Source organism: Equus przewalskii, chromosome 4, assembly GCF_037783145.1.
Source record: "Equus przewalskii isolate Varuska chromosome 4, EquPr2, whole genome shotgun sequence".
NCBI lineage: Eukaryota > Metazoa > Chordata > Mammalia > Perissodactyla > Equidae > Equus > Equus przewalskii.
This window is the reverse complement of record NC_091834.1, coordinates 44,830,122-44,856,133: the sequence shown is the minus strand read 5'-3', so window position 1 is coordinate 44,856,133 and position 26,012 is coordinate 44,830,122. Positions and strand designations below refer to the sequence as shown.

The 26,012-nt window shown below is 36.4% G+C and overlaps 1 protein-coding gene and 1 long non-coding RNA gene across 6 annotated transcripts in view; one reads left to right on the top strand and one right to left on the bottom strand.

The window, feature by feature from the left end:
- The window catches only part of LOC139082805 (uncharacterized), a 49,015-nt gene extending 25,495 nt beyond the window's left edge, over nt 1-23,520 (bottom strand). Inside the window, exon 1 of the long non-coding RNA XR_011539057.1 lies at nt 23,285-23,520. This is a non-coding gene — a long non-coding RNA (uncharacterized lncRNA). The remainder of the gene's footprint in view (nt 1-23,284) is intronic.
- THSD7A (thrombospondin type 1 domain containing 7A) overlaps nt 1-26,012 on the top strand; it is a 676,621-nt gene that overhangs the window by 422,061 nt on the left and 228,548 nt on the right. For all 5 annotated transcript variants that reach the window (XM_070615793.1, XM_070615794.1, XM_070615795.1 and 2 more), the window contains one exon: nt 6,485-7,316. In XM_070615793.1, coding sequence (XP_070471894.1) covers nt 6,485-7,316 — 832 coding nt within the window. The remainder of the gene's footprint in view (nt 1-6,484; nt 7,317-26,012) is intronic.

Here is a 26,012-nt window from a genome sequence, read left to right as displayed (position 1 = left end):
TCTATTTTAAATTTAAACTAAATTAAATTAAAATTCAACTCAAAGAAGCTGTGAGCTCTCCTTTTTTCTTTAAAAAGACATTTTAATCTATTTTAGGTCAGTAAATATTCAAAATTTTATTGTTCTTGTTTTCGTAAGTCTATACAAAGGGGTTTCTAGACAGAGCGCATACTTATAATTAAATCAACTAGTATGATATTGAATGGCACAGTATGCCAGGCATTTGGGTTACCCATCTATGGGACTATTTCAAGACAGACATTTAAGTCCATGTATTTGCTTGTGCCCACAGCAAAAATCCTTTGAAATGACCAAATTAGTACAAAATAAGCAAATTTATGTTTCAGTTGAGAAAAGAGAAGGATATAATCAATCTTCCAGAAGCTTTGAGGACTTTCTGGGGACCACAGTACACAAGGGATTGGATTTCAGGGAATAAAGACTACCTTTATAGTCAAAATAGTGAAAGGAAAGGGGCTGACCCCATGGCCGAGTGGTTAAATTCGCACACTCCACTGCAGATGGCCCAGTGTTTTGTTGGTTCGAATCCTGGGCGCGGATACGGCACTGCTCATCAAGCCACGCTGAGGCACCGTCCCACATGCCACAACTAGAAGGACCCACAACGAAGAATATACAGCTAGGTACTGGGGGGCTTTGGGGAGAAAAAGGAAAAAAATAAAATCTTTAAAAAAAAAATAGTGAAAGGATGGATCCTCTGAGGAAATAAGCACATAAGATTCCCCCAATAGAAGCCCAAATCTGGAGAAATAGCAGTCTGTAGATATTAGGAAAAAAGATATAAATTGCTGGTGAGAGGGCAAACTGGTACATTTTGGTAGGCATTTTTGCAATACTAGTTGTGTCAAAAGCTTGAAAATTTACAAAACTTTTGACTAAATTACCTGACCAATGTACAACAATAGACGTTCATTGCTGCATTCTTTATAATGTTGTCAACGATTAGAAAAAAGACCTAAATTTCCACAAATAGATCAATTAGACAGATCATTACAAATCGATACAACGTATTTTGCAAACATAGTATAGATTGAATTGTGTAAATATAACGAACAAACGACATTAACTGTCTAGTAGGTTCGATCTGTGTGTGTATGTATGTACACGTGTATGTATGTACTGTACACATGTATGTAATGTGTCTGTACTGTATGTATGTATGTGTATGTATATATATATGTATGTATGTATGAGGGCCCCCCATCTATTGAAATGGAATCATTTTTGTAGTATATTGTGAAATAAAACAAACTATGAAACAATTTGTAGCATGACCCCAAATTTATGTAAATATATTTTTAAGTGCCTAATAGGAAGGTAACAAAATATAGACTAGTTACCTCTAGTTTCTGGGATTTATGAGGAATTTTCTTTCCTTTTAATTAGAAGTAATTTCTAATTTTCTCTACACTGAGTAAAAACACAGCTTTTTTTTAATTCTGTGAATTTTAAAATAGGATACTGTGCAGCATTCGTAAGACAGCATTTAGTGTGTTACTAAGCTGTTTGTGCACTCCTTGATCTTGGTAAACTAGGACATACTGTTCCATAACCAAATCCAGGAGGGAAAATGCACTAGTGTCTGATCTGAAGGATGCAAACACATTTAGTCAAACAAGAAACTGGCTCATTTGAGAGTTTTATAGCAAACAAGGACAGAAAGTCGTTTGCATAATTTTTTCATGCTCCTTTTATAGTGTTTATCTTTTATAAGGCTCCTTGGAACAGTTGCTAGCCACCTGTCAATAATGTGGCCTTTTATAGACTCAACCTCTTATTGTTCTTATGTCCTTGACATATAAAAAACAATCTTAGAAGAAGCCAGTGTTGAATATGGTGGGCAAAATACTAATTTTAAATTTAAAAAGCCGCCTTTTGTAGACTGAAATAAAGAGAGAGTTTTGAATGACATGTGAAGAATAGGCATGTTATAAAATCCTCTTTAGCAGGAATAAAAATAAATTCATTATTTTATCAACATTTTTGGAAAGTTGGTTAAGAATTATCCTTAAAGCACTAGTCTATGGAAATCTCAGCCAAGTAGCATTCATTTAAAGTAGTTGTAACAATTTTGCATCAATTCCAAATGAAAATATTTGTATTGTGAGTCTATCAATTACATAAATATTTTGGGTGTGTAAACAGTTGTTTTAACTTCTTTTTAGTGGAACAAGACATCCAGTATTTCTGTCTCTATTTACATAAAATCTGTCAAGCTAATGTTCTACATGTATTTATTGACCTACATCCTGGAAGTGTTTTGCATGATACTGAATGAACACAGTTCCACAAATCTGTATGCAAGAGTACGTTTCCATTCACAAAGGGATATTATCTAAGGCCTTAAGTAGAAAGCTGCCTATCCTTTGTTTTGCACAATTAGATTCCAAGTTCCCTTTGTGTAATTATGAACAAGAACAATAAAGAAGCAAGTTTCAACCCAATGGAAGTTCTGTTTTTGTTAAAAAGCAGACACACATACATACACACACACACACACGCACCACGTTTCCAATGCCACCACTTCCCCCTCTTAGTGATATGAGACATGGGGCGACAATTTAACATCTATGAGGAGATGTATGAGTTAAAAATCACATTTTTATATTGTACTTGGGAGAGGACTTCTTGTTTTCCTTGATAGAGTTTGCACATTGTGCTTTCAAATTACATTCTAAAACAATTGTACGGGTTGAAACATGGTAGCTAATTGGGCTAACGATTCTTAGCTGTCAAGAGCAGTCTTAAATGTGGTCCCCTTTCTGTTCAGTTTGCGATTATTTTGAGACAGCTTGGAGGACAGAAGTAGACAGCCCTTCCTCGGGTGTACAGTGGTGAAGATCTGATTTTTCAAGAGGTCTGTTAATTGGACACACATGCAGTACCCAAGGTGCAATGAAAAGATAAGACAGCAGTCAAAGCCTGCAAAGTGAATGAGTTTTCTGTAGGTTCACTTGTAATTATATTGCTACTTCTGCTTTCACTGGTGCCTTCATGCATTTTATTTTCCTTTAGCCTAGTGGGTATTTTTATAGATCTCCATGGAATTTTCTCAGGATGTCCTATCTTCTGATCCTCACTGCAAACGTACTTTGAAAAAAATAAACCCCACAGTCTTATCTATGAATAGCTGCTTATAGGAATTTATGATAATATTTTTAGAAAAGAAATTGAATTGTATGTGTATTTAGAATGCATACTTTTCCTAGTTTATATAAGTAAATTTTAGAAATGCTTACTCATTATCAAAGTATATGAAATAGTGTAGAGGTTTTCTTGAACTCAGTTCTTTCTATCTGTTGGCATTGACATCAACCATGTAATGTCTTGGATATTAAGATCTATAAACTAAATTCTCTCTTTTCTGAACAGCATAAACTGAGGAAATTCATTTGAAAGCCAGCAATGGAAATGAAAAGACATGATCAAGCCAAATGTTGCAGAAGACAGGCAACGTTCTGTCCTTAAGGGGCCATGGAGTCAGTGTAATGTGATGAACAGATATTTGGCGAACAATTACTCAGTAAACTAATTGAAATTGTGATAAGCATCTGACAAACATGCGGGGTGTTCTCTGAGTGTATAGGAAGGGAACTCTCCCTAATTGGATGTCGGTAAACCACGAGTCATTTTCAAAGTAACCATCGTTCACTTTTATTTTTGAAAAACTTAGAAGTAAACCAGGAATTTTGCTAAAATTTAGTTTATAAGAGTTTAATATCTTCCCCGGTCTTTATCTTATCTGGGGTAATTTTCAAACTTCTTAGTTAGCTAGTCTTATATAGTTGTGCTTCATAGTTTTGGGGGTTTGTTTTTGGTATGTGTGTTTTCCTTACTCAGCAACAACAGGCAGACTTGAAGTCAAATCTCATTTTGTGTACTCAGATTTCTTTAATAAAATATTAATTTTCATCAATTAGTTAAATATACCCTTTAATAATAGTGCAATCTACCTAAAAAGTACAATTAAATATTTTTATGTGCCAAATTTATAACTTTGCTATAAAACATTTTATTTTTACTTTGAGGATAAAAGACTAACTTTTTAAATAGTCCTGATCTGATTCATCAGTCTAATTTCCTAATTAACATCAAAGATAATATATAATACCAAAGATATTATATTATGATATATAATTGTATTATATATAACATAATATTATATAGTATCAAAGATCTATTATAATACATATGTAAAATATATAACATATTATATGACATATTATAAAATATATATTACATATAATATATAATATCAAAGATAAATAATATCAAAGGTTGGAAAGTAATAAAATACCAAGAAGTTCTCCTGAATTACATCTGGGGTTTATACTCTGGTTTAATGCAAGACTCTTGTACTTTGAAATTTAGACTCAACGGCATATAGCTTACTCCTAACTTAATGGTCCAGTCTAAACATATCTTTATATGCTGTGTTTAGGGTGGAAAATAAGGATTATTGTTTTGTTCAAGCACAGTGGGGGAAAGGAATAAATACCAAAGATGTATGAAATTAATTCTAAAATGTTATACATATTGCTAAGTTTCCTTATTGAGAATTGTCCTAGGTTCTGTGATTCCCAAACTGAATATTTAAGGTAATCTCTAAGAAAGCATCAGCAGATTTATGAATGTATATTTTCCTTTGACAAGTGGAAAATGACTAAAATATCAGGTATTGCATGTTGACAGATGTAACGAACTCACTGAGTTTCTTAGTTCATAAAGTTTTGACATCAGCACTCTGGGAAGACTGTTTCCCTAAATTTATTTTAAGTCCCTTGTAACTCTTTATATATGAACTTCATGAAGTAATGACATGGCTATGGTTAAGATTCAATTCTTATTTTCATTCAATTAAGGATTAATTAGCACAATATTTTCAGTCAATCTCTTTTCTATTTGCAACTCCATTATTTTTGTAATGAGGTTCTCATCATCAAAATGTAAACATCTTCCTAGTTAAACAAAATTAAACGTTTAAATTAAGTATAAGCACATTCTTCAAATGTCATTCTTTGTAGATTAATCGTTTTGTATAGGAGTATCTAAATCTCAAGTTCCAAAATCTCGGATAAATCATAAAACTAAAAGTCAGAACAGAAATCTGAAATCCAGGATGGTTTTGTTCTTCATTCAAGATGTGAACCTGGCACATCACTTCCCCTTCTTGTCACATGTTTTTCTCATCCATAGAGTGAATCTGCTGGCCTAGGTTGGTGGTTTTCACTTTTCAGCAGCAGAAGCCTCTTGTCAGACAAAATCTAATGCATAATCTCAACATGCATAAAAATAAATAATAATAATGGAGTGTCTCTTATAGAAGCAGCAATGAAGGAGGAGGGCAGTGGGGTGGGGTTGGGGGACCCTGGAGTCCAGCTCTATATGCTGGCCCTCACCTTCCCACACAACCTGTTGAAGATGGCTCTAGGCTACGTCAAATAATTCCTCAAATTTCGTGGACCACAGTTTGAAAATCATCTAATTGTATGATCACTGTTTCTTTAAAATTCCAAAATAATATAATTCTCAATTTCATAAATTCAGATTTGTCTGTTAAAGCACTGAAAATACTATTATCTACCTTAAAAAAAGAAATAATGTATGCAAATATAAGTGGATTTCAATCTATGCTAAGAAGGATTCTAAGGTAAAAACCCCCATTCCATATTCAAGCCACTGACTTAAGTATCCCATAAAACAGCTCTATAATACCAAATAGTTCATATTTAGAAAATGAATAAGTAAAAGTTCAAATAGCCCTTCAACATTTAGAAAATTGCAGAAGTCTTTTAATTAAATTTTAATTCTCTTACCCCTCTTTGTACTTCACTGGGGAGATGAGGAAAATAAATTTTTTGCTAAATTTAAGACAGAATGTGCTTAAATGAAGATTTTTCACTTCCAAGCTTTTGTTGCCAGAAGGCAGACACTTCTGTCAGCACACACATATTCAACTATCAGACTCTTCCAGTCACAGTGTCGACAACAATATAAAATGAGGTAGACAGGAGCACGTTCTACAAAAGAGTTAATTGCTCAGGAAAAGAAAATCCTACAGGGTCCACATGAGTCCATTTTCTTTGCCAGTTTCTGAGTGGATTTGATGGTTATGAGGCAGGAGTAATGGGTTTTCACTGTCACTAATTTCTGATGTCCTTTATGAGCAAGGGTTCTCTAATTACTTCAAGTTAAGGAAATGAGTAAAAGCCAACTTTTAGTAATCCCAAAGGGACCCACAGTGAACTTGTCCCAGCAGTTACCTTATTTAGACTCTGTGACACAGTTCCCCTTTTGCAGAAACACTGAGTGCAGATCATTACTTTCCAACAATCGTGTACAGAGACCTACTTTATGACACTTTAGGCAAGTTAATGTACTAGATCTTGAAATGTCTTTCTGGAAAGTGAAATAACTTGTAGTTTTCTTCTGGTAGCACTGTTAACTCTTGTGTTATTTGTAGGTCCGTGGGGCCGATGCATGGGAGATGAATGTGGTCCAGGAGGCATTCAAACCCGGGCCGTGTGGTGTGCTCATGTGGAAGGATGGACGACATTACATACAAATTGTAAGCAGGCTGAGAGACCCAATAACCAGCAAAATTGTTTCAAAGTTTGTGACTGGCACAAGGAGTTGTACGACTGGAGGCTGGGACCGTGGAATCAGTGTCTGCCCGTGATTTCGAAAAGCCTGGAGAAACCCCTTGAGTGCATTAAGGGAGAAGAAGGCATTCAGGTGAGAGAGATAATATGCATCCAGAAAGAGAAAGATATTCCTGCAGAGGATATCATTTGTGAGTACTTTGAGCCCAAGCCTCTCCTGGAGCAGGCCTGCCTCATCCCCTGCCAGCAAGATTGCATTGTGTCTGAGTTTTCTGCCTGGTCAGAATGCTCCAAGACTTGCGGCAGTGGCCTCCAGCACCGGACACGTCATGTGGTGGCGCCCCCCCAGTTTGGAGGCTCTGGCTGTCCAAACCTGACGGAGTTTCAGGTGTGCCGGTCCAATCCGTGTGAAGCTGAAGAGAGCATGTACAGCTTGCACGTGGGTCCCTGGAGCACGTGCTCAATGCCCCACTCAAGACAAGTCAGACAAGCAAGGAGACGTGGGAAGAATAAAGAACGGGAAAAGGACCGAGGAAAAGGAGTGAAGGATCCAGAGGCCCGTGAACTTATTAAGAAAAAGAGAAATAGAAACAGACAAAATCGACAAGAGAACAAATACTGGGACATACAGATTGGATATCAGACCAGAGAGGTGATGTGTGCTAACAAGACGGGCAAAGCTGCTGATTTGAGGTAACATTTTATTACCCTTAGCCACGCGTGTCTATCTGTCAAGACTGTGGGCTAGAGAGTACTTAAGACATGCCGTGCTAAGTCCTGGAATTCATAGGTACACAACCTAGTACGAGCTACCCCCAAGTGTAACGTTTTTCACTTTAAGGCAGTTAAGCTTTAGTAGGTTTCCGGGCATTATTTCTGTTTCACTCATGTTTAGGCGCTATACTACTAGAGTTAATTTAAACTTTCCTATCAAAATCTAAAGCATGAGTGATTCTCCATGAGGTGATACTACTTCTTTAGGTCAATAGTGCTGTTTCTGCCTATAATAGAAAAAAGCTTACTTAGAGCCTGGAGTTTTGAGATTTTGAATTCAGATACTTATTTTAGTGAGAATAAGGTGCACTTGTAATCTCTCCAAGTCTGTAGCATTTTCAGAATTACCCTATAAACAAAATCTAAACAGCTACCCAGGGAGCTATACCTAAGAATAATTCTCTTTAACATTTTATAAAATGGAATAACTCTCCCCAGAGAAGCACAGGGGAAGCAGCAGAAAATAAGGTGAGTAGAAGATATTTAATCATGAGTAGCCTAGTTTAGAAAACATAATTAATTGGCTTCATTTTCTGTACAGAAATTATTTGTCAAATGATCTCTGGGTAAATAATGACTGTTATGAAAGACTTTCTCGTGTGTGATTTATTTGTTGTGAAAATATTCATTGAGGATTATTCATTGAGGATTATCTAAAGAATATGATGTTCTCTGGATAGTCTAAATTTTGCTCTCAGATAAGCCAGACCATCTGGGAGTGGCTTATCTGGATCATTTGCATAATTGCTTTTTCTGAAATATTTATGCAGTTATGATTTGGACTGAACTAAGAGAAATTATAGTAACATCACTCAGAATTTTATATCATATTTATGGTAGAAATGACATTGAAAGTGTCATCTACTTCCTCTCACAGTCTGTTCTCTTGATTAAAAACGCATGAGATGAATTTCATTGACGTCTCAACCCATGTGCTTCTGGTGAGCAGCTGGATTGCTTTTCTCACCGCCCCTGGAAATCTTGTAACAGATCACGTTTTCCTGTTTACTTTGGCTGTTGGGCACGTAAATAGGACTGCGTGGCATGCACGTTGTTTACTCAGATACCCTACTGGCTTCATCTTTTTCTCAGCTCATTATTTTCCTTCGCTCATTTCTGTCTAGTGATTTTGCTGTCTATGGACTTTGAAAGCTGGTTTAAAGCCTTCTTGGAGCAGATATGGTTTAATAAATGAGTGAACAAGCAGTTGATTCATCTAAGATAATAATTTCTTTCAGCATAACATTGTTCTGGTCACTATTTTTAGGATATTCACTACTCCCCTCCCTCTTTGTTGTTACACAGTTGTATTTTCTCTCAGCTATACAGTAATTTGCTCTTTCTCCATTCTGGAGTCATCAGCCCAACTCTGTTCCTGGCCTTGCTAAAGACTGCCTGCTCTCCTGCCTTCATTCTCCAGGTTCCCCACAACTCCTTAAATGTGTGTATATGTGTGTGTTCACCTCTGATTGTGTCATGTGTGTTTTCAGTTCAGTTAGTTTTATTCTTTTCTGACTCTCCTTATTCTGGTAATTTCCTGATCTCTTCTCCTGAAGTATTAGTTATATTAGTTACTTAGTTCCCACGAAGTAATTGAGTGAGCCTCCAAGGCAACTTAAGTTGTCTTCTGCTGTCACTGGGCTTACATGCTGTAGACATTTAATTTACTGTTGACTATTCAATTAAAAGTATAATTGGATAGTACCTGTCACTTCATAGAGCCTCATATTCCTATCTAGCTTTTGAAATAAGCAAATATTTTAAAAATCTGTACATCATTCATTGATACTTACATTCTAATAGAAATACCATATCTATTCCAGTAAAATGATAGTTGCGTGTATGTTATAACTTATTAGAGCATAGATTAAACTTTATGTTAAACAAATTGGTTATTACTGTTTCTCTTAAGAATTATATATGAGAATATATATGAATAAATATATTTAAGAAAGTTAAAGTTTTAGTGAAGAAGAGATAAAAATCAAGTACTTTGACATACATTTTACTCAAACATTACACCATTATCAGTGAAGCTAATAAAATGAAGAGTACATGGGTAACACCAACAAAGCACAGGACCATAAATCATGGACTTGATGATTAAATTTAAAGTGTTTCATCTTATATCAAATTCAGAAACAATTTTATCATGTAAGAGGATTAAAAAATCATTTAATAAGGCTAAAAAATCCTACTACAATACCTAAATGAATTTAGCTAAATAAACCTAAGAATCTTGGGGAAGCAGTTTATCGGCAAGTAAAAATACTTTTATCAGAATTACTGCTAGAACTTCCAAGTTAAAGATGACAGATCTACTCTGCGCTTTGCTTTCAAACAGACCGAAATCAATAAGAATGAAAAACACAAATGAAAGTCCATTCTTTTATGACAATAGGAAACAGTCACAGTCCCAAACCACAACTGATAGAGAAGATTTGACCAATGTGGTGAAATTAGATCTAACTGAGGGAGGAAACTTAGAAGGGCACTATGTCTTTGCGGCTTTAATGAACACTCAAAGTTGCAGTAGCCTGAACTTTCTGAGGAGCCAAGTCAATGAAACCTCCTTGGAATGGCATGGTCTGCATTAGTGAAAGGGCTGCCGAAGTATCTTTGAGTTCTCTTTGAAAACAGAATGGCGTAATAGACAGGACCAAACAAGGAAACTCATTATGCCATTGCTGCCAAGAAAAGACTATCAGTTTGATGGACGGAGGGATTAAAGTTTTGATGACAGTGGATGAGAATTCCAGATCACTACACACACATCATGACCCAGGAGGCTTTCCTGTGAACAGTGATTTCAACCAGCCTTGAATAGAGTGTTACCCCAGGCCAGGAGTGAGCATGAAAGTATGGGCAAACATGTCTCCCAGAAACCAAAGATAGTAAAGGAAAGATGGCTTTTCTGAACCAAACACAGAAAGAATTTCAGTATTCAAAGAAGAGTTAAGAAAACTGAATGAGCTTAAAAGTGATTTGGCTGAGCTCCAAAAAGAAATGGAAGAGAATTATAAAACAAGAAAAGAAATGAAATTCACTTTCTTGTTTCAGAAGTGACAAAAAGTGGGAAAATATTCTGTGATATGAAGAGTCGGTGATATTGAAAACATTCAAGTAAACTGTAATATTTTTAAAAGATGATGAATATGGAAACAAACAAAGAAGATCACTATATGAAATTCTGGTGTTTCTGAAGATAGGACCAGAAAAGTTAGAACAGGAAGGAACAAAACAAAACAAAAATACAGAGAGACAGTAGAAGACTTCCCTGAAATTAAGGAAGACTTTAATCCACGGATTGAAATTGCTCGGGGCCAATATTCTACTAGAAGAGGTTGAAATAATGTCCTCATGGAAGAACTGGTATAGAACAGTTTTTATTTTTTATTTTATTTTATTTTTTTTGAGGAAGATTAGCCATGAGCTAACTGCTACCAGTCCTCCTCTTTTCACTGAGGAAGACTGGCCCTGAGCTAACTACTGCCAATCCTCCTCTTTTCACTGAGGAAGCCTGGCCCTGAGCTGACATCCATGCCCATCTTCCTCTACTTTATACACGGGACACCTACCACAGCATGGCGTGCCAAGCGGTGCCTTGTCCACACCCGGGATCAGAACCAGTGAACCATGGGCCGCCAAGAAGCGGAACGTGCGCACTTAACCGCTGTGCCACTGGGCTGGCCCTAGAACAGTTTCTGTAGAGACCGGCAAAGAAACATCAAACTGAGAGCCAACACTATGCTCAAATTGTGAAACATTAGAAGCATTTCCGTTATAGTCAACAGTAAGACAGAACAGGACATTAGCTCCACTGTTAGTTAACAGTGGTCAGAAACTGCTAGTCACTGTAGTTGAAAAGAGAAAGAAATGAAAACTGGAAAGCAAATGGCAAAATTAAGATTTTTTTTCCAGATGATATGATTGAATACAGTAAAATTGAAGAGAATTAATTGAAAATGTTATAGGGTGAATGGACACAAAAATAATAGCCAAAAATCAGTATGTTTCCCAGATGCTAACAATTAGCTAAACATTATGATGGAAATAAAAGATTAAAATATCCCACTTATAATAGTAAAAAAAAATTCTATAAATAAGCTTAACTATAAAAGTTCTGCCCAAAACATCAGACTTGGAAAAGTAAAAAGGTAGATGTGTGCCTATCTAGAACATGTAGTAAATATAGCAACTGTGCCTACATTGTTACTGTAAAATTTACAAGGGGGAAATAACCTATAAGACAAGCCAGAAAAATTCTGAAAAAAATAAAAGTAGAGAGAAAACACTAACATCACAAGATAATTAAATGCATTTTATTCTATGAAAATAATAGTGATAATAACGAATTTATGTTAATACATGAATAATCAGAAAAAACAAAATAGAGTCTGAAGATCCCCAAAACCCTATAATAAGTTGCCTATGGTAAAGGAGCATTTCCAATTTAGAGGAAAAGATATAATTTAATTAATTTGTTTCTGTTTTAGGGGCAATTGCTTTGCCATTTAAAGGAATAATGACAATTTAAAAAAGATGAGATCCCTTTGTCACTTTTTACAACAGAGCAAAGTCTAGGTATATTCAATACTTAATTTTTTTTTAAATATTAGAAGGAAAGATAGAATTTTTAAAGTCTTGAAGAAGGACACTTAAGACCACAGAATGCAGAAATCATACAGCAATGTATTTCATTACATTTTTAAGAAAGAAAATGCTGCTCAGGAAAAAATGTTAGTGAAGTTAAAATTCAAGTAGCAAAATAAGAAAAAATGCTTGCAATGCGTATAATTGACAAAGAACTAATTTTCTTAATGCATAAAGAATTCCTACATATTAAGAAAAAGGTCAAAAGCTGATTGAAAATCAGCAAAGGATCAAGAGAATGAAAAGATTAAAAAATGGGCCAAAAATCTTAAGATAAACCTCACCAAAGAAGATATATGGATGGTGAATAAGCATATGAAGAGATGCTCCATGTCATAGGTCATCAAGGAAATGCAAATTAAAACAACAGGGAGATACCACTATGCAGCTATTAGAATAGCCAAAATCTGGACCACTGACGACCACAAATGCTGGCAAGGATGTGAAACAATCGGAACTCCCACTCATTGCTAGTGGGAATGCCAAATGCTGCACTTTGGAAGACAATTTGGTGGCTTCTTACAAAACTAAACAAACTCTTATCATGTAATCCAACAGTCACTCTCATTGGTATTTACCGAAAGTAGATGAACGCTTATGTCTACACAAAATCTACACATAGATGTTTAAGACAGCTTTATTCATAATTGACAAAACTTGGAGGCAACCAGGATGGCCTTCACAGACGAGTGGATAAACAAACTGTAGTACATTCGGTCAGTGGGATATTATCCAGTGCTAAAGCGAAATGAGCTGTCAAGCCATGAAAAGCCATGGAGGAAACTTAAATGCATATTGCTAAGAGAAAGAAAAGGCTTCATACTGTATAATTCCAACTATACGACACTCTGGAAAAGGCAAAACTATGGAGACAATAAAAAGATCAATCAGTGTTGCCAGAGATCGGGTGGGAGAGAGAGATGAATAGGGGACCACAGAGGACTTTTAGGGCAGTGAAACTGTTCTATGTGATATTATAAAGCTGGATATATGCCATTATACTTTGCCCAAACACATAGAATGTGCAACATCAGGAGTTAACTGTAATATGAATTATGGACTTTGCGTGATCAGAATAGGTTCATCCTTGGTAAAAAAAAAAAAAAAAAAAAAAAAAAAGAAGTTCCATTCCAGTGAGTGATCTTGTTAATGGGGGAGGCTGTGCATGTGTCAGGGGAGGGAGTATATGGCAACTCTCTGTGCTTTCCACTCAATTTTGCTGTGAACCTATAAATGGTCAAAAAAATAAAGTCTGTTAAAATCAGCAAAGGACAAGATCAGGTCACAGAAAAAATGCTAATATTCAATAATAAGAAATATAAAAAATTTTTAAATCCCATTTTCACCTATCAAATTATCAAATAAAAATGTTTGATAGTGTGTCAGGGATCACCAAGACAGCCCCCGGGTTTGGTGATTCACAAGAAGGACTCACAAGACTCCGCAGAGAGTCACATTCATGTTTTATTACCGTGAAAGGATGCAAAGCAAAATCATAAAGGAAAACGTTCATGGGGAGCAGTCCGGAGGAAACTAGCTCCAAGCTTTGAGAGTCCTCTCCATGTGGAGTTTCACAGCCTACGCTTACGCTGTTGAAATTCGTTCAACAGAATTTCGACAATATGTGCAAGGCTTTATCTGCTAGGGAAGCGAATTAGAGACTCAGTGCCTGAGTTTTTATTGTGGGTTGATCACACAGGAACCCTCTACCTAGTATGTACAAAAATTCCAAACTCCCTGAAAGAAAGCAAATTTTCACCATAAACCACATTGTTTACACAAACAAATTAGGCATAGTAAGCCACTTTATCATTTGGAGAAAATCTTTTATCGATGTAGAGAGCTGTTTATCAGTTAACTTTCCAGATGCTTGCCAAGACTTCTAAGGATAGAAGTCTGAGATTGCCTATTTTATCAACAATAGTATTTAATATTAAAGAGATTGGGGGAAAGAGACAATCTTATACATTCTTGGTGGGGACAAAAATTGGTACAACCTATTCGAAAAATAATTTTACAATATTTATCAAAATTTAAAATGCACACTCCGTTTGGCAGTGATTCTATTCCTAGGAATTTCTCCTAAAATATTTCTGTGTGCGTAAATATATGTGCAACTCTCATTGTAGCATGATTTGTTACAGGAAAACAATTTAAATCCCACTGATAAAGAACTAGTTAAATCATGGTGCTTCCATGTATGGAATATTATATAGTTACTACTAAATTAGGTATGTGTCTCAGTCAGTTCGGTCTGTTATAACAGAGTACCGTGACTAGGTGGCTTATAAACAACAGAAATTTATTTCTCATAATCCTGAATGCTGAAAAGTCCAAGATCAAGGCACCAGCAGATTCGTCATCTGCTGAAAGCCCTGTTCCTGGTTGCAGACCTCTGGCTTCTCACTGTATTCTCACCTGGTGCACAGAGCGGGAGAGAGCTCTCTGGGGTCCCTTTATAAGGATGCTAATCCCATTCATGAAGGCTCCACTCTTGTGACCTGATTACCTCCCAAAGGCCCCACCTCCTAATACCATCACATTAGGGGTTAGGATTTCAACATATGAATTTTGGAGGATACGAACCTCAGTCCATTGAAGTATGTGACTTCTAAAGAAACATGAAGGAATAAAGGAGTAAAGCCAGTTTTACTCCACTCTCCTGCCTTAAAATCAACCAGAAACACATCATTAAAGGGAATAAACACTTCTATCTATAGTAAAAAAAGGAGAATGGAAAATGAAAAAAGAAAGTGTAGACATGAAAATATGGATCTAGAGGATGGAGGAACCTTGGACCGGAAGCATAAAAGAGACTCCTTTAAAGTTATTAGGTCACAATCCTGGAAGGCCTTTCAAGGGTCTTTTCATTGGATTATCTCCATCTGGGGAAGCAGGGCATGGACAAGCCACAGAGGATCTGGGGAAGGTCCCTTAAGAGCCAGTTGCTCACCCAGAATCACAGGGGAAGAGTAGCTGGAGGAGTGATTAAGCCAGAATGTCACTTCCCTGATCTGGATGAGAGAGGCTGTCAAAGGTGAAGTGGAGAAGAAGAGGGTAGAGGAGGCAGACAGCTCCAGATTGCAACAGGCAGGGCCTTAGACTAAAGGCTTTGTTATGAGGCACCCTCATTTCTGGAAAGCTTTTAGCTGTCCCAGCTCACTTCTTCCTGAAATAAAGACGTAAATCTACAAATCAAAAGTACAACACGTTTCAGAAGAACTATGAAATCTGCTATAAGTAGTACAAGAAACATTCAGTGGAAGTAGTGCCTACTTTTGAAAATATCTTCCTTTTGAACATGGTTTGTTTTGTCGTATTGTCTGACAAAGGCAATTAGTTGTAATTATAAATCCAATGGAAACATTGCCAAGAAGTGTGGGAAATTCAGCCCAGTAAATTCCTGAGGAAATACACAATATTAGGATTTAAAACAGATTTCTGTTGGCTAAGCTAAAAAAAGTGGATCTATTCAGCTTGTAGATAACTCAATACAACAGACAGTTTAGGCACAAATACATAAGGTAGAAAATAACTGGGCCCACGAATGTAGTCAACTGATCTTGACAAAGGAGCAAAGGCAATGCAGTGGAGCAAGGATAGTCTCTTCAAAAAGTGGTGCTGGAAGACCTGGACATCCACATGCAAAAGCATGAATCTAGACACAGACCTTATCCTTCACAAAAATTAACTCAAAATGGATCATACACCTAAATGTAAAGTGTAAAATCATTATAAAACTCCTAGAAGATAATATAGGAGAAAACCTAGATGACCTTGGGTATGGTGGTGCCATTTTAGATATAAAAAAAAAAATACAAACTATGAAAAAAATTGATAAGCTGGACTTCATTAAAATTAAACATTTCTGCTCTACAAAAGACAATGTCAAGAGAAAGAAGACAAGCCACAGACTGGGAGAAAATATTTGCAAAAGACACATCTGATAAAGGACTGTTGTCCAAAATATACAAAGAACGCTTAAAACTCAACAGTAAGAAAATAAACAACCCTATTAAAAAATGGACCAAAGAGGGCCTAGCCCAGTGGCATAGTGATTGGGTTCACATGCTCTGCTTTGGAAGCCTGGGGTTCACAGGTTCAGATCCCATTGCAGACCTACATACCGCTCATCAAACAGTGCTGTGGCAGCATCCCACATACAAAAAAAAAGAGGAAGATTGACACAGATGTTAGCTCAGGGACAATCTTCCTCAAGTAAAAAGAGGAAGATTGGCAATAGATGTTAGCTCAGGGCCAATCTTCCTCACCAAAAGAAAAAAGAAAAAAAGAATGGACCAAAGACCTTAACCTCACCAAAGAAGAAATTCAGATGGCAAGGATATAAAAGATGCTCCACATCATATGTCATCTGGGAAACACAAATTAAAACAACAATGAAATACCACTATTCACCTATTAGAATGGCCAAAATCCAGAACACTAGTAACACCAAATGCTGACAAGGACGTGAAGCAACAAGAAATTACATTCATTGCTGGTGGGAATGTAAAATGGTACAGACACTTTGGAAGACAGTTTGGCAGTTTCTATAAAACTAAATATACTCTTACCATATGGTCCAGCAATCACGCTCCTTGGTATTTACCCAAAGGAGATGAAAACTTATGTCTACATAAAAATCTACACATGGATGTTTATAACAGCTTTGTTCATAATTGACAAAACTTGGAGGCAACTAAGATATTCTTCAGTAGATGAATGGATAACGAACTGTGGTACATTCAGACAATGGAATATTATTCAGTGCTAAAAAGAAATGAGCTGTCAAGCCATGAAGAGACATGGAGGAAACTTAAATGCATATAACTAAGAAAAGACTACATACTGTATAATTCCAACTATATGACATTCTGGAAAAGGCAAAACTCTTGAGACCATTAAAAAATCAGTATTGGGGCTGGCCCCGTGGCCGAGTGTTTAAGTTCGCGTGCTCCACTGCAGGCGGCCCAGTGTTTCATGAGTTCGAATCCTGGGCGCGGACATGGCACTGCTCATCAAACCACGCTGAGGCAGCATCCCACATGCCACAACTTGAAGGACCCACAACGAAGAATATACAACTATGTACCGGGGGGCTTTGGGGAGAAAAAGGAAAAAAATAAAATCTTTAAAAAATCAGTGTTGCCAAGTGTTAGGTAGGAGGGAGAGATGAATAGGGGGAGCACAGAGAATTTTTAGAGCAGTGAAAATAGTCCAAATGATATTATAATGATAGATATATGCCATTATACATTTGTCCAAACCATGGAATGGACGACAAGAGTGAACTATAATGTAAACTATAGACTTGGAGTGATTATGATGTGTCAGTGGTGGTTCATTCTTGGTAAAAAATGTACCATTCTAGTGAGTGATGTTGATAATGGGGGAGCATGTGTGGGGGCAGGGAGTATAAGGGAAATCTCTGTACCTTCCTCTCAATTGTATTGCGAACGTAAAACTGCTCTTAAAAAAGTTAAGCCTTAAAAAAAAACTGGTAAAACATCAAGAGGAGAATAAGCTAGTAACCCCTAGAAATACTGACACTGTGGAGTATTTTTCTCTCATTTTGTTTTATGTTTCCTTTTAAGTCTCTATATAAATTCAGCCTTAGCATTTCAGATAGTAATGAATAATACTCAAGTGGCTTTCTTATTTTTTCTCTCAATTCATGCTTTTTGACATACCCTCTCATCTTCAAAATTGAATCTGTTAACCATAAAATTGTATTTCTTTTCAACACAGTCAATCTTCCTGCCTGATTCCTTCTTTACCTTAGAATACTAGTTGTTAACTACTCCATCCTTGTCTTCAAGGACTGCTCTCTAGAATGATGATATAAACGTTAAATATAAAGCTACTGGCTTTACAAATGTCTGGAAACTGGCTGAATCCACAAGAGAGGAATTTAAGTAATGAATAATCAGGAGAAATAAGTACTAAATAAGAATAGGGAAACCTATGCATTCATGGCTACACAATGTTGAATAAGTCATTTAAACTTTCTGGGACTCAGTTTTCTCTTCTATAAATAATGTGGGGAGGTGGATGGGCAGTGATGAGCCAGAGAAGGAGGGAGCTGCAAAATTTCTAAAAGCCTTCCATGTTTTGTGATTCCAATGAACCCTGAACAAAAGCCATCCCTAAAATTGTGGATATAAAATCCTATATATCTTTCTTGGCAGAAAGTTAATTAATTTTGACATGTTCCACAAATCAGTTCATACTGAAACATGGGGAAGAATTTATGCATAGTGCATATAGAATAAAACAGCTCTCAATCTTGACAGTAACTGTAAGGTTTCTACTCAGTTGGTGTTCTGCATGGTTCCTGAGGGCCCATTCCCATGCTATGACTTTGTGAGTCAGTGAAATTGCAAGTCTAATCTTAACCTTACCAAAAAAAGAGTAAATTGCCCACTATTTAAAGTAATACTACTTTTAGGTTATTCAGAATCCATTTATAAAATTACAGCTTCTCATGTATAAATAGCAGTCTTTTAGATTAAAAAACTTTCTGAAATATCCTAAGTGTCGATTTGTCGGCCAGATGCTTGCATCATTTCTCATGAGCTTTCCTCAGCTGTCTGCTGGCCACAGCTGGCTAAAGAAATAGAGTCAATACGCCCACATTCTTTTGTAGATGGTGGATAGCTAACAGGAAACCTTTACTTCTCTCAAAACATAGAGCTGTTTGGGCAGTATATTATGTTTGTCCTTAGAGAGCCACTCTCAAACCTTCCAGATCCAGCTTATGTGCCTGGAGGCTGATCTCTGAGTAAGACATTAATGAGGCTTCCTAGTTCTCTTGTTTCTGGTTGGATTCAACCCATGAGAGAGAGCAATATTATATTAGAAGGTAGGAAGAGACGAGTTGGGGTGCTTCTCGGGTCAGCAGTGGCTGAGTTGCTCTAACAAAGGCTACAGCCCCTGTCCAGCAGCCCTCTCCTACAGCTCTACATCCGTCTCAAGTTCTGGTAAAATCCTTTCCCTTGGTCCCTTTACACCTTGGGTGATAATCTTCCCAAACTTGCTAGCCCCAGGATGCTTCACTATCCTTTGGCCATTTCTGTCAACACTACCCCCACTTTTGTTAATGATACTTTTATCAAACCCTTCTGAATTAACCCATGTGACTTTGCAATGTTTTCTGCTGACCCTGAAGGATATAACAGCCATATTAGAGTACAACGTTAGAGTCAGAGAACTACTTCTATGTCATTGCTAGGATACATAGTAATTAATTAATTAATTTGCTATGCATTTGTTTAGTTATTTATTTACCTTTTTGTTCAACAAAGTGCAAGACCTCAAGACATTCTGGGCACTGGAATATATAGCCAACAACAGCAAAGAAGCAGAGACCCTAATCCTAAGGATCTATTCTTTCCTATGAAAAGATCGTCCCAAAAAAGTAATAAAATATTAGAAGTGCTATCTGATGTCCATATATATAGAAAGAGTGAACGCAAGTGACAACTGAGGTACTGAGTTCTTTGTGGAGGGAGGTTGATGGGATCAGGAATGGCCTCGTAGAGGAAATGCTGCTAGAGTTAAGGATTAGTCCGTATGCACAAGATAGAGGAGGATCGTGAAAGAAAAATATGAGAACGGCAAGAGCAAAGGCACTGAGATTTGCCTCAGTAGTGATTCATTGTGCAAGGATGTGATGTATGCAGGTTATTCACACATCTAGAGACTACCTTATAAAGGGATGAGAACCTAGACTAAAAGATAAGCCAGCGAAATCTTGGAGGTCAAGCTCAAATGTTTGGACTTTATATCCTGTGCCTCCACATTTATTAGAAACAGTGTTGTGAGCACACTCCAATATACTATATAGTATTTATTTACAAGTTAAATTCATGCACTATTAAAAGTATATTATATGTATTACTAAAAATCATAATAATTAAGATTAAATAGATAAATAGGGAAATAATATTAACAATATTTTGCTAATCATTCCAGCTTCAAATTATCTTTAGCTAAAATCTTAAGGCAAACTATCCATGAAGAGGTGCATTATTAGTGGTAGTAATTTTTAATCTAATATATATGTATTTTTTATTTGATAAATATATGTATTTAGTTTATTATATATACAAATAAAATAAACTTTTTATTTTGGAAGTGGAGATTCATGAGTATGATTACCATGTTCTATGCATATTATAATCATTTAACCAATGAACAAATGGAATTAAGCAGTTACTATGTGTCCAACACTGTGCCAGGTACAGAATTAACTTTGAAATTATATAAAACATAGCTTTTACAGTGAAATATTTTTAAAAGATCACTATGTATAAAGTAAAGCAGATATTATTATCCCTGTATTACAGGTGGCAAAAATTGAGTATCAGAAGTTTCAAATAACTTGCCCAGGTCACCCAAAAAAGAGCAAAAGCAGAGGGCAGTAAAAAGCCTTGACCAGGGTCACCCAGCTGTTGTATATATGAGACCCATGTACTCCCTCGGATGTCTAGAAGGAAAGATGGTTCATACGAAGGCATTTCTGGGAGGCCTAAGTTCATTCTCAATGGACAAGCACATGTTTTAAAACTTGAAGTACATCCATTTTTAAAATAGTCTCTTGATACCTTCTATTTTATGGGAGACAGCTTCTTTGGGTCTAATTAGATTGTCATCTCTCCTTTATAATAAGGCTGATGCGTAGCATAAATGTCAGTCTCCCTTTTCTTGTTTTTTCACATGTTCCCAGTGTGGGGGACTGGTCTTGGCCACGCCAAGATATGTCTCTTTGGCATGAGGATTATTTGGGACAAGGAAGGAGGCTCTGAGGAGTGGAACTTGCTTGCCTTTTGTTAAGAGACATTTACATTGTAAAGGAAATCTCCATCTGTAAACGTCCCTCCCTCTCTGTACCAGGAAGAAGAAAGGGGATGACTTTATCTCTAGAAACTCTTAATCAATACCAAAGGCAAGGACTTAAATCTGCATTTGTTTACTGTATTTGTGTAGTAATCTCCCATGATCACTCCCCCTCCACCCCCAACATCCTCCTTTGTCGTTAGCTGAAGATGATATTTAAGGTGGGGACTTCAGCCCTTTTGGCGAGTTGCTCAGCTTGCCTGACCTCTCCCATGTAAACATGTTATAAAGCTTTGTTTAATTTTCTCCTACTATCCTGTCTCATGTGAATTTAATTTGTTCTCTGGCCAGAAGAACCCAGAGAGGGTAGAGGAAATGTCTTCCTCCCCTACACCAGAAAGGACCCCATTTAGATTACAAAATATAGAAGTGAGGAGAGAAATAACGCATACAGTTACCTATGGTAAGTAAAAGGGAAGCAAATACATTTTCATGCTCATACCAAAGGTGTTTATGATTATTTCAAAATCTTAGAGCAACTGGACAGTCAGAAGAAATGCCAGTAACTCTATATGTGCTTCACTCAACCAGCGCTGGGATCCCAGTTAGCTGCTGGGGTCAGAATTATAAAGCAACAAAAGCTTGTCTTCTGCTGTTTATTTTTATATTCCCATTTAACATCCCTCACTGACATTGTCGGTGTCGCAATCCAATGTACACATCAGGATAGATGCGGAGAGGGCTGATGGCCACTCTGAGTTTATTGTAACCAGCGTTTCAATATATACATAGCTTACATCTGTTAGACATACACAGGTGTTCTGGATGAAATAATTAGCGGATGCCAAGAATTCTTAGTGATTTCTCAAGGAGCCCTCCCTCAGCGTCTGTTTTGATATTATCATGTTATTGCTGTGCTCGTATATTTTTATCTTGGAGCAGGCAAGGTCTCTTAGGCAACAGTCCCTCCTGCTCCCGATATCGATATCTTTTCTCCATCTGTGCCCCCGGTCGGCCGCCACCTGTCTTTGGTTGCCTCCCCCTGGAGGTCTTACCCGTCATTGTCTAACCGGCCTTCTCAACTCCGGGTCACAGTTTGTTGGCAAGCCTTTTCCAGTGATTATTAACCCTTCCTGCATCAGGGGCGGCTACAAACATGACATTTTTCTCTTCAACCTTGTGCTTGAGTTTATGCACACCTTCCATTCTGATCTGTTTACCTATGAGTTTACTCAAGTTTGTTTATGCTTCTTTCTGCTCTTTTCCTCAACTTAATTTCATTCTTTGAATAAAAGTTACCTTTTTAGTAGTGTTAAAAAAAAAACCTGATAAGCTCATTCATATTACACCAGGCCCCAGATTTTGTTAAAAACTATATTTTGTTAAATATTGAAAATTTTCTCAGAAATTATGACATATATTATGTAAGGAAATATACTAATACCTATCTACTTATATATACAGATCCACATTCTATGTAATAGTAATAGGTGAATATCTAGATAAGCTACTTCATGAAAGAAAGACACAATATTAACCTTTATATTCCCCATTCAACTAAGAAAATTCCTAGCACGCAATCAGCTCCCAATAAATGTTAAAGTATGAAAATTGAGTCTTTTGGTTTTAGAAATGGAGGCTTTTAGTGAATAATAGGGAGTCAACTGAGGCCAATGGGAAAATGGAAACTTCTGCAGGTGATAAAAAATATAACCAAAACATGTAAAAGAATGTCCCCAAGAGAGAAAACATATTCAACTAAGAGAATATAGAATATATAGAATGTAGACATTGGTCCCATTCATGAGACATCGTTTAGAATATATTTCAATATTATTGTGCCTGGTTAACACTAAACAATTGATGTTGCACAGTTAAATAAAATACAGTTTCCATAGCAACTAGAAAATGTATACATATTTCTTTTTTTTTTAGGGAGACAAATCAAATATCTCTTCCTTAATATGGTAAAGGTACACCAATAGTTTCTGAGCATGAGTTTATTGAGTTTACTCTTTGATGCATTTGCAAACATCCTTGCTTAGGTTGTCTATTACTCTTTTTTTTTACATCTTTAAGTCACTAAGCTATTTAGTCATAACTATCAATTAGTTGATATTGATGGCAGCAAACTAAAGGCTAATATTGTTAATGTCTACCTATAAACTTCTGGCAAATTCAGAAATATTTATGTGACCACCAAGGTCACTTCCCACACCCTAAGGTATGATGCCCAGGGTATCTTCACCTGTCCTATACCTCTCTCTGTCACTTCCCAGGAATATTTGTGGTTTCAATGATGTTCCTATCATGGGACAATTAAGAAAAAGGAAGCTCTTAGGTAGCATTTAAAGCCTGTTTAAGTCAAAGGAAAGTATTTGGGGCCAGGGACTAACCTTAAGTCCCATTGTAGATATCACCGTTTAATCCTCCTTCACATAAACTTTAAGTAAAGTCCACTCCAGTTCTCTCACTTATCCTCAGAGCCTTATTAATATCTTCCATTTGGTTGTTCTAAGTTTAGCTTTCTTCCTTGAGCCTGTGTGAGAGCAAATTTCCTTGAGAAACTTCCTTGAGCTGGCACTTCCTTGAGCAGCCTGGCCACAGATCAGGGCAGTGACCTTGCATCTCCTTGGCAGCAATTGTGATCTCACCCATTGTTTTCATTTATTTGCTGGAATTCTACTAGCTGTGTGTGGGTAGCACTGAATCTCCCTCTGACTGGAATATAACAAGAAGGGTTTTAAATAGGAGGAAATGCTTTCAAAAGGAAAAAAATCCACATAGGATCAGGAATTTAATAAATCATTAATGCACTATTTGTGTAACCTAATTAAAAATATGCTCACTTTTTTAGAGTCTACTAACACATGGTGTTAATAATTTCATGTGTTTTATCTTATTTCCGTCTTAAAATTGTTACTTATATGTGGACATTATTTTAGGCCTCTACTCACATTTTCACCTTGCTATGTTCTTTATTTTTCTAATCTTGCATCATTTTGTTATAGTTTTCTCCTAAAAGTGTCTTTGACATATTTTCTTCTCTGTTTAGTACAAATAAGTGGTCATTGATACTAGATTTTAAAAAGATGTGATCATGAAAATTTTGTTTGGGTAGTATTTATGAGGAGAGTAATTGAATTGTAAATGAACAAAATAACCGCTCTGTGCTTAATACTACAAGAAGCCATTGTACTGCAAAGATCTCAGAATGTTGGTACAGTCATGTACAATGGAGAGTGCTGGAACAAACAAAGCAGGTTTTTGATAAAGAAAAATCAGTTATGACCACAGACAGTTGAAAGCATTAATTTTTTTCTTTGGTTTTACAAAAAAAATAAATAAAGTTTTCAAAAGGCTATTGATAGACATAAGCCAGACCAATAACTGGTGTATATATACAGTATACATATATATGACATATACATGTATCGTATATATATATATATATATACACACACACACACATACTTCTATTGATAAATGGATGGGAAAAGAGATAGTAAAAGAGATACATGTCCTAACTCAAAAATAACAACTATGAATTTGTCAGAAATTATTTTCAGTAGTATGAAATTGAATGCTTTTGGATTTCATGCAGGATCTGGTATACTGATACATTTGGGATTTCATATAGGTTTTCAACAGTTTTTATCAAAAATGCAGTTCTCTGGGAAGTTCTAATCTATCAAGGATCCTGTATAGTGAAATTAAAAAAGAAACAGGTGAACAAGAATGCAGTAGACCCCGTATGGTAGTTCCAACTCTGTGTAAAGATGTGTCCCTGCACCTGTTATCTTTAATCCTATGCATGAGAGACAAGGAGAAAAAAGTACCAAGTGAAAAATAGTAAGTAAAAATTTTAAGTTGCTGTAACTTCTTACAGACCCAGATATTTTGTGTTCTTTATGAGTTGTATAATATATAGCCCATAGTTGGTAAAAACACCTGATGAAAGTATAAACCTAAGATAAAAGGAACAAAGTTTTCAAGAGAAAGCTGCATCTCTTTTGACTAGAGTAATTTTGTAAGGCAATAGAATTTGACCAAGTTCCCAAAAAGGGGATAGTAGTTGCCTAAATGTAGTATGATAGGAAAAATGAGTTTGATTATATTTTCTAATCTCTGCCTGGTATGAATTAGCCTCCAATTTCCAAAACTCCAACAAATAAATGACAAAATGCTAGATTGGTTGGACTAGCTAAAACTGAACACTGGCAAGTAGTAGAAACAGAAGGATAAGAAGTTTTCTTTCGTATTTTGGTTGTCAACTCTTTCATGCTTCTCAAATAATATGTAGACTTTAAACTGGCCATTTTATTTGTGGTCCCACTTCCTCAATAGACCAGAGCCAAAGACTCTGGGATGACGCCAAACCACTGAAGCTGATCCCTGGCTGTGCCTGTTGGTAAATTTTCATGCTGATGACAGCTAAGATTTTCTTCTACTCCTTGTTAAACTTGTCCATGTAGAAGACTTTCGATCCTTATAATTATGTATGCTATCCAACCTCTATACTCCCCAAATTTTACTCTTCTGAAAAGGAAGAGAAAGGGAGGTGAAAGAGGATCCTTTTTAATAATCATTTCATTCTACTCACTCCCCACCAGCAAGTCTGCCCAAGTCTGCCCAGGGATATGGCTTAGCTTTTCTCTGTTGGATAATGACTAAGGAAGAAGGACTTCTAATCAGGGTTTAAAAGACAATGTAGATTAGTGAGGGATTGGAACAGGGCCATCTAGCAGGAGGCAGGAGAGGCTCCTGAGACATAAAATTTAAGGAGACGCTCACACCCAGAGTCATGCCAGTGCCTCCTTCAGTTTTGCCTCCGAGGCACTTCTTAGCCTGACCTTAGTCTCACCCTGGGTGAGAAGGGGGGTGAGTTGAGGGATGGGCTGAGGAATATCATGTTCTCATGTTCTCCAAAGGCTGTTCCTCATCTGTATCTGCATATCTATTCAATATGTATTTAATGAACCTCTATTGTGTGCTTCATCTTTCCTTTGAAAAATAAATTTTAATAGCACTGATCCTGATTATCCCTACCTTCTAACTTAGGTATTCCATGAATCTACCAATATTTTAGGGAGGTGCAAGGTGGTGTGGTGTGAAGTTTGAACA